The sequence below is a fragment of the Elephantulus edwardii genome, unplaced genomic scaffold, assembly GCF_000299155.1.
Source record: "Elephantulus edwardii isolate Elephantulus edwardi_28Jun2011 unplaced genomic scaffold, EleEdw1.0 scaffold00348, whole genome shotgun sequence".
Classification (NCBI taxonomy): Eukaryota; Metazoa; Chordata; class Mammalia; order Macroscelidea; family Macroscelididae; genus Elephantulus; species Elephantulus edwardii.
The window spans coordinates 1,723,077-1,732,851 of NW_006400098.1; the positions used below are offsets into that span (position 1 = coordinate 1,723,077).

General features: G+C 48.6%; 1 protein-coding gene across 1 annotated transcript in view; it reads left to right on the forward strand.

Annotated features, from left to right (window-relative positions):
- The window catches only part of BRSK1 (BR serine/threonine kinase 1), a 38,240-nt gene that overhangs the window by 1,928 nt on the left and 26,537 nt on the right, over positions 1-9,775 (forward strand). Inside the window, exons 2-4 of the mRNA XM_006901834.1 lie at positions 1,097-1,191; positions 1,294-1,379; positions 4,158-4,298. Of these exons, the coding sequence (XP_006901896.1) occupies positions 1,097-1,191; positions 1,294-1,379; positions 4,158-4,298 (322 nt within the window). The remainder of the gene's footprint in view (positions 1-1,096; positions 1,192-1,293; positions 1,380-4,157; positions 4,299-9,775) is intronic.

Consider the following 9,775-nt stretch of genomic DNA (forward strand, 5'->3'; position numbering starts at 1 on the left):
GGACTGGGGGTGAGGACTCCAGGGTCTGAGGGAGGAGGGACTGGGGGTGAGGACTCCAGGTCTGAGGGAGGAGGGACTGGGGTGAGGACTCCAGGTCTGAGGGAGGAGGAAGCACAGATCTGGACTCCTGGATCCTTAGCAGAAGAGGGGACTGGAGTCTTGTAGTCGTGATTATTGGGGTCAGGATGCACCGAGGATCTGGAATCTTGGGGTCATCCCCTCGAGGTTGCTGGCTGTTGAAAGACCAGAAGAGGTGGCTGATGGGGTGAGGATGTGAGACTCTGTGGGGCGCGGATGAGGAAGAGGCAAGGATGTGCTCTGTCCGTGGGGAGACAAGGTGTCTCTTGAAGCGTTTTGGGAACTTAAGGAATAGATGCATTAAAGAGCAAGAGAAGTTTGAAGCTGACAGATGGGAGCGACACAGCCGTGGAGGAGACAGCCGGAGGACAGAGCTGCCTGGTGATGAGATTAAGCAGGACTCGAGAAGAATGTCAATATGAATAATATTTTAAAAAAAATACCATGGAGTGCCAGAAAAATGAACAAATGTGCCCTGGAGTAAGTACGGCGAGAATGCAGTTCAGCAAAATGCTGGGGGGAGTCCGGCCTGCCTGAGGAGCAAGAACCCCATCTTCTATGCTTTGGCCATGCTATCTGGAGGGGCCCGTCCCTGCAGAAGAACATCGGGCTTGGGGAAGTAGAGGGTCAGCGGAGAAGAAGCCCCTCAAAGAGATGGACTGCTCTGTTGGCTGCAAGAATGAGCTCCGGTTGTCAGAAGGTGCAGGACCAGGCTGCGTTCTGCTCTGCAGAACCTTGAGTTAGAACTGACTGATTGACACCTAGCAAGAGGAATGCAATGGCCGGAGTCACCGTTAGAGACGGGGAATCAGGGCAAGAATGATGGGGCGTTCAGAGGAGGGGACACGCCGTAGGGTAAGAGGAACAGAACTGGGAGCAGGAGGGAAGGACTGTGTGTTGTGGCAATGCAGCCATTGGGTGGTCCTCTTGGAATTCAAGTTGGGGTGATTCAGCCCACCAGGGAAGTCAGAGAAAAGCCCCAGAGAATGACAGCTCCTATGTCCCATCCGTTCCCCAGGGCTAGTAAAACTCGGGGTCCACTGTATCACGGGCCAGAAGGTCGCCATCAAGATTGTGAATCGAGAGAAGTTGTCCGAGTCGGTGCTGATGAAGGTGGGTGTGTGTGCTTGCGGGGTGCTGGGGATTCTTCGGGACTGGGCAGGAGGGAGAGGCCATGCTGACCTTCACTCCTGTGTGTCACCCCCATTTGCCCAGGTGGAGCGTGAGATCGCCATCCTAAAGCTCATCGAACACCCACACGTCCTCAAACTCCATGACGTCTACGAGAACAAGAAATATTTGTAGGTATTTATAGACCCAGCCTGCTCCATCCTTCCTCCCTGGTAGCTCGGGTCTGTCAGGGAATAGGCTCTAAAGGGGTCTGGGAGAAGCTGGAGCTTTCTTGGCTGAATCACTGAAGGCCAAAGTCCCTCCCTCCTGCACCCCTGTATCCCCAGTGTTCACTCATACTCCTCCTTGATCCTACTTAGACCTTGGTACCCAGACCTGAGTGAGCTAACAGGTGGTCATCCTTCCCCTTTGATCCCAGCCCCAGTCTCTTGTCCATCTTCTCTGCAAGGGACACTTCCTATCCCCATGAATTCTATCTGGATGTTCTGGCCAAAGATATGGCCTGGTTGCTAAGGTCTTTCTCCAACATGACTCAGAGCGCCCCAACACTAAGCTTTGAAGCATTCTGAGTATATCACTCCAGGAAGCATGGGGGTGAGATCCAGCTGTCCGGACTCAGAGAATGGGTCTTTGTCTGGACTCAGAGGACCCAAGGGACAGCTGGGCTGGCCATCAGGAGAGAGAGGTCAGCCCTTTTGCCCCCCTCCCCCCCCCAGTCCCCAGGGATCATTGATATCATCTCCCATCAAATGTGCTGCACTTTACAGAGACAGAAAGTAATCCCAGGTGCTGATGGGAGTTCATTAGGTATAACAATACTTTGTCCCCCAGGTCTCCACTCCCATTGTACTATCATGATTATTGTGCTTTATAGATGATTTCCCTCCATCTTCCATGACTTGATGGCAATTGTTAGCTCAGCCTTGCAGAAACTCACAGACATTGAGCTTTTTTGTCCCAGGGGCTGATGGGAATTAGTTTTAACCTCCTGGTGCCTGATGGGATTTGGAGTCTTGAGAATCCAGTTAATTGATGGGAATTGAGTCTTTTGTGTCCCAGAGGCTAATGTGATATTGGGGGCATTTTGACCTCCTAGGGCTTATTGGGACTTGGGAGGTTTTATTTTGCTTTGTTAGGATAAAGGTAAACACATCAAAATGTTTGCTAGTACAACACTTTCCATACTTAAAATTTAATGAGCCTGCTTAAATTTTTCATGTTATGTCGCCATCATCACTATCCCTTGGGAAGCTGGAGGTTGTCTCCCAGAGGCTCCTCTTGGGAATATTTTTAATCTCCCAGGGGCTGATGGGAGTTGTAGTTTTTACCCTCAGGGACATTGCTTAGCTTGGTGGATGCTGCAGTTGTTGTCCAAGAATTGATGGAGGTTAGGGGTGAATTGATGACATAGAGTTTCTTCATCCCAGAGGCTTTTTGGGAATTAGGGGCTTGGTGTCCCAGTGGTTAAAATGGGAGTAGTTATCATGTCTTCACTTAGAATCAACTCTGTCAACGCATGGTATTTATACGTATGTCACAACAAAACTGTGTTCCATAAGGTTTTCAATGTCTGTGAACTTTTCAGAAGATAACCAGGACTTTCTTCTGAGGGCCCTTTAGCTGAACCTTTGCCAACCAAAAACTGACCAAGGTTTTCACTAATGGGAGAGTCTTATGAGAATTGGGTTGAGGGGTAGTCTTGAACTTTCAGGGGCTAATGAAATTCCTTGTCTTATGAGGGAAAGGAGAAGGAAAAGTATTGAACCAAAAAAAGTTGTCATGAGAATCTTTGGTACCTAGAGTCTGATGGAATGGTGTCTTTCTAAAATGCCTACTGTTTTTTTACCATGGTGCTGAACCTGAGTTTACTCAGTCTCTTTCTGCCTAATTAGCATACTATTTTATAGATAGTACCTCTTTTAGCTCCTTGGCCAGCATTCTGGCTTGGATCTCAGAACCTTTCCCTCTCTTTTTTTAATTGTTTCTGGGTTATCTTTCTGGATATATGTAACATCCCAGCAAAACAATAGGCCTGCTTTTCAAGCTGAATACAAGTTACTTTGGTAAATGCTAGTCATGAAGTTATTAAATTGCTAAGATGTGTTTAGTGGAGCTCCCCAATTAAAACAAGCTTGGAAGCAGGAGTGGCATCCATTTCCGAAATAGCTTGCCTCCGGAAACCCTGTGAACTTTGGGAAACGATGAAAGTTATACAAGTGTTCAGGTGTTTCATTCAGAGAGTCGCTATGAGTCGCCTATGACTCGAGGGCACTTAACCACAACAATAACAGAGGCTGGTGGAAACTGGAGTCTTTCTCTCTCAGGGGCTTATGGCCATTGTATTGTTCACCTCTCAGAAGCTGTTGATTCACCAGACACTGCACATGGCAGTCCCCGAGCAGCCTTGGAGCTACTTGAGGAGTCAGAGGTTCAGATCTACCCTCAGCAGAAAGACCTAGTCCTCTGGTTCTGACAGCCCACAACCTCCGAAAACTGGGGAGTTTAGTGCTGTTCTGACACACATGGGTGGGCTTGAACCAAAGTCAACTAGAGGGCAGTTGATTTTTATCGCTTTGGCAACTATCTTCACCTGAGAATACAAGAGAATTGTGTTATCCTCAGCCCAGACGCTGAAGAGAATTAGAAGCTTGGCTTGCCAGGCAGTGAAAGGTTCAGATCTTTATTTTTCATAGATCTTAAATTGAGGTCTCAGGCTCCCAGATGTTAGTGGAATTGCTTGGCAGCCTGAGGACAATCGCGACCCCATAAGGTTGACGTGGGAGGCTCTTCCTCCCAGGGCCTTGCGGGAACTGGTGTTCTCAGCTTCCAGGAAACACTGGGAGTTGAGGTTGTGAGCTGGGGAGGGGGGACTGAGGCAAGTGGGAGGCCAGCCCCTTTGTTTCTCCACTTGGCCCCTTCCAGCCCTCTGCCTCCTCTGTCTCCCCCAGGTATCTGGTTCTAGAGCACGTCTCTGGAGGGGAGCTGTTTGACTACTTGGTAAAGAAGGGGAGACTGACCCCCAAGGAGGCCCGGAAGTTCTTCCGCCAGATCGTGTCGGCACTGGACTTCTGCCACAGCTATTCCATCTGGTGAGGGGGCAGCTGGACGGGATGGCGGGGTGGGGTGGGGTGGGGTGAGGTGGGATGTGGAGGGGTGGGGAAGGAGGCTGAGGGCTGCCTGGAGAGCACAGACCAGGTGCACGTGGCATGCTGGTAAGAAGAGGGCGTAGTGCGGCCAAGAAGAAATCTTTTGCCAGTTTTTTTTTTCAACTGAGAGATACCTTGCATATTATGAAATAATATAGTAACCCTGGTGGTGCAACAGTTAAACTTTGAGCTGCTAACCAAGAGGTTAGCGGTTCAAACCTAGCTCTGCAAGGAGTCTTGAAAAATGGCTCCCGTAAAGATAGCATAAAGGGAGCTCTGGTGGCCTAGTGGCAAGAAGCTGAGCTGCAATGCCGAAGGCACGCGGTTCGAGGCCACCAGCTGCTCCAAGGGAGAAGGATGGGCAATCTCCTCTCATGTGATTAAACTCACCCGAGGGTCAGTGGTACATATATACAACAACAAAAATAGTTAACGGAAAGGTTTGCCGTTTGAAACCACTAGCCATGCCTTGAAAAAGAGGCAAACTGTTTCCATAATGGTTTACAGCCTCAGGAACTTTCTGCGGCTGTTCTACTGTGTCTTCTAGGGTCGCTGTGAGTCCCAGTGAACTCAGCAGCAAACCAGAGCACATGGCCGTCAGTTCACGCCTTTACATTGTACAGTTCAGTGGGTTTTAGGTCAGTCGCAGAATTGTGCAACCATCGCCACCATCTAATTTCACAACATCGTTATCACTCTACAAAGAAACGTGTCCAGTGACAGACAGTCACTCTCCTTTCCTCCCCTCCCCCCACCCCCCGCCACTGACAACGTGCTTGGGAAAGTGGAGGGTCTGCAAGAGAGAGGAAGACCCTCTGCGGGTTGGTTTGACACAGTGACTGCGACAGTGAGCTTGAACATGGCAGAGAGGATGAGGATGGTACACAGCAGGGCAGGCTTCGAGCTGCTGTTCGCTGGCTAGGAGTCAGAGTTGACTCAGTGACCCCTAAAAATAACGTAATGCCGCAGGCAGCCACTGGCCTGTTGTCAACCCCTGCGAATTTGCTCCGCAGCTGTTTCATATGAATGGACTCTCGTGACACTATGGCCTCTTGGCCTGGCTTCTTTTTATTATTATTTTTTATTAATATTAATGAAAGCTTACAGAGACTTAGGGTTTCCAGTCATTCATTGCTGCACTTTTCTCTCTGCCCACCCCCTCCCCCCAATTCACTCTTCTCCTTGAAAAGAAAAAGAAAAACTCTTTCATTGTCACACAGTCCCTCCCCATACGTCCACTCCACTATGCAGCCTTCACTCTGAACTCCTGTCATGACAATAATACCCAATCTTATATTCCTTTTAAACAGTTCTCTCACTCATCTGTTTCAATGCAGTATGCATCATTCATCCCCTCCTTCTCTGTCTTCCCTCAACCCCGATGTCAGTCCCATTTTCAACAGTGCAATATTTGTCCTTTTGTGACTGAGATATTTCACTCAGCATAATGTCCTTGGAGGCAAGGATTCTGGGGCTTCGTCTGACATACTTTGGACATGTTGCCAGGAGGGACGGGTCCTTGGAGAGGGACATCATGCTTGGGAGGGTGGAGGGACATCGCAGGAGGGGAAGACCCTCTATGAGATGGATTGATTCGGTGACTGGGGTAATCGGGATGGGTGTGTCAGAGGCGGTGCGGTTGGCGCAGGATAGAGCAGGGTTTAGAGCTGTTGTGCATAGGGTCGCTATGAGTCGGAAACGACTCGATGGCACATAACAACAACAATAACAATGTCCTCCAGGGTCACCTATTTTGTATAATATTTCATGAGTTCCTTGTTTTTCAGTGCTGCATAGTATTCCACTGTGTGAATATACCAGAGCTTCTCCATCCATTCTTTTGTTGCTGGGCACTTGGGTTGTTTCCAGCTCTTTGCTATTGCAAACAAAGCCATGATAAACATGGATGTGCCTTTGGCCTGGCTTCTAACACTTAACATGATGCTGTCAAGGTGTGTCGTAGCCTTTCATGCCTTTTTCACTGCTCAGTAGTTTTCCCCTGTAGCTGCGGAGCTGCTTTTGTTTACACATTCACCTGTTGATGTGTGGTTGAATGGTCTCCACTTTTTGAGTGTTGTGGGAAGTACTACCAGGCAAATTTGAGAATGGATTTTCAAGTGAGAGGACGCTTTCATTTCTCCGGGTGGCTGTGCAGGAGTGGCATCGCTGGGTCGTGTGGTGCTGCTGTTATCAGTGTCTATCACTGGTTCTGATTCCTAGTGACCTCAGGGACAATGGAGTAAAACCCTGCCTGATCCTGCACTGTCCCCGTGGTCATTGCTGTCTGAATCCATTTGCTGTAGCCCCTGAATAATCCATCTTGTTGTTGTTGTTGTTATGTGCAGTCAAGTTGTTAGCAACTCATAGCTATGTACAACAGCCCTAAACCCTGCTCTATCCTGTACCAACCTCACCATCTCTAACACACTCACTCCCACCTCCCCAATCACAGAATTAATCCATCTCATAGAGGGTCTTCCTCTCCTGTGCTGTCCCTCCACCTTCTCAAGCATGACATCCCTCTCCAAGGACTGGTTCCTCCTTGCAACATGCCCCAAATATGTCAGATGAAGCTTCAGGATGCTGACTCCAAGGAGTATCCCAGCTTCACCCTCTCCAGGATGAACCTGTTTGTTCTCCTAACAGTCCACACTCTTGTCCAGCATCACAGCTCAAAGGCATCAATTCTCTTTCTATCTTACTGAGGGGAATTTTCACATGACCAAGCATGACAGGCTGCTCTAGGGACTGGTTCCAGGTGTGCTGGGAGATGGATTGCATCTCAACATCAAGAAAACAGAGAGGCCTCACCACCAGGCCAGTAGGCGTATTGTGATAGATGAAGAAAAGATTGAACTTGTTAGTATCAGTTTCGTCTTATTCGGATCCACCATCAACAACCTTGGTACCAGCAGTCAGGAAATTTTTTTTTTTTTAAAAAAAGAGTTGCATTGGGGGGAAAATGTGCTGTCAGGGATGTGTTCAGAGGGCAAAAGGCAGCTTTAGAGTGCTAAAGGTCAGTGTAGCGACGAAGATGCATTTGAGCAGGCCATGGTCTTTTCAGTCGCTTGCTCTGCATCTGAAAGTTGGACAGTGACTAAGGATGTCAGAAGAATCGAGGCTGCTGAGCTGTAGCGCAGGAGAAGAGTATTGAATATCCCAAGGACTGCCAAGGGCACAAACAGATCTGTCCTCGAGAAATTGAAACCAAGGTGCTCTTTGGAGGCAAAGAAGGTGAAACTCCATCTCCCAGCCTTTAAGTGTGTTATTGGGAGGGGCTCATTCTCGGAGACCGAAATCATGCTGAGGAAGGGAGATGGTCAGCGCAAGAGAGGAAGGCCCCTGAGGAGATGGATTGAGGCAGCGACCATGGCAGTGGATGCAAGTGTGTCAGAGATAGCGTAGGAAAAGGGTCAGAGACGTTTCTAGCCCTCGTTCATAGCCATAGTTAATTCGACACAAGGGAGTCAGTGAGGCTGTCTCGGGATGGGGTCGGGTTCAGAGCTGTTACAGGGTTGCAGTGAGTCACAGGCGACTTGATGGCATGCAACACCAACACCAACAAGCCCTAATGGAGGACTGTTTAAGGACTTAGCTGTTGTCTAAAATGTTGATAGTTCAAGCCTCCCAGCCACCGTGCAGGAGAACGTCGTGGCTGTCTGCTGTTGCAAAGATTGAGCGTCTTGGAAAATCTCTACGGCATCTCCATTCTGTCCAGTAGGGTTGCTGGGCGTCAGGAGTGATTCAAGGGCAAAGAGTTTGGGTGTGTTTGACCTTTTCAGGGCCTGCCTCACCGGGCTTCAGGCAGGTGTCATTTTACATTCCCACCCTTGGTGTGTGAGAGCGCCAGCCTCCCCCACGTCCTCCACAGTTCAAAGATAACAATTCTTCAGTCTTTTTTAAAAAATTTCTTTTATTTTATTATTTTTGTGTGAGTGTACCGTCAAATCAGATCTGACTGGTACAGGAGGAGATTGCCCCTCCTTCCCCGGCAGAGCATCTGGTGGATTTGAACCGTGCACCTCTGGGATTGTAGTTGCAACTCCTTGCCACTAGGCCGCCAGAGCTCCCCAACAATTCTTCAGTCTTATTCATTGCCCACGTTTCCCATGCATATGAAGCAATTGAAAATACCACTGTTAAAAAAAAAAAAGAAAATACCACCGCTGCGGTCAGACACACCTTACTCTTTAAACTAACATCCTTGCTCTTGAGCACTTTCTAGAGGCCCACAGCAGCAAATGTGCCCATGTCTTTTGATTTCCTACCTGCTGCTCCTGTGGACGGTGGTAACAGTGCAGCCAGGTAAAGTGGAATCATTGACAGCTTCCGTCTTTTCTCCATCTCTCTTGATGTCCCTCACGGGTCCAGTTAGCATTTTTGTTTTAGGTTGCATTGCAGCCTGTACTGAGGACTGAGGTCCTTGACGGTTTTTTGTCAGCAGGCAAGTCTGCACATGGTGGCCAGCCTCAAAAACAAACCGCAGCTCAACCCAGTTGCCGCTGGGTCACTTCTGACGCCTGCTGACACACAGTCCTATGTGTATTGAGCTGCAACTGTGGCCCATGCGTTTTGCAGTGGCTGTGATCTTTCAGGAGACCCACCAGCCCTGTGTTCCCAGCCACCTCTGGGTGATCTCGAACCCTCGCCGCATGTGTAAAGGGAACCCAGCTTCTTATCACTGTGTATTCCCATGGCTTCGAGTATCTTTCATCCATTTCTTCAGATTTGGCTTGAAAGCAGCAGAGTTTTGTAATAGCTGCTTGTATATCTTCTTTGACACAATAGCTATTTGTATTAGAAGTCACAACCACTCCCATCCTCTTGTATTATATTATTATTTTGTGTGTGTGTACCGTCAAATCGGATCTGACTAATACAGGAGGAGATTGCCCCTCCTCCAGCATAGCATCTCGTGGATTTGAACCGAGTACCTCTGGGATTGCAGTGCAGCTTCTTGCCACTAAGCCACCAGAGCTCCCTCACTCCCATCCTTTTTAAGAAAAATTATTTGGAGGCTCTTATTAAGACATGGCCAGGACAAAAGTGGACAGACAGGTCGTTCGTAAACAAGAGAAGCCCATCCTCAGTGGCACCAAAGGACGTCCACCTAGTCGTGGCCACGATCTGCCTTTTGCAAGATTCTGAGAACCTCTGCAGGAAGGGCTGCCTTAGTGGTGAGTGTGTTACATGCTAGGCTGCTCATCCAGAGGTCAGTGGTTCGAGTCCACCAGCTGCTCTGCAGGAGAAAGAAGGGCAGTTTCCTTCTATAAAGATTTATCACTATGAGTTAGAAGCTACATAGTAGCAGTGCAGTGGGCTTTTAAAATTAGGTTTGTTGTTGTTTTGTTGTTATGTGCCTTCGAATCGTTTGCGACTCATAGTGACCCTATGTACAACAGCCCTAAACCCTGCTCTAT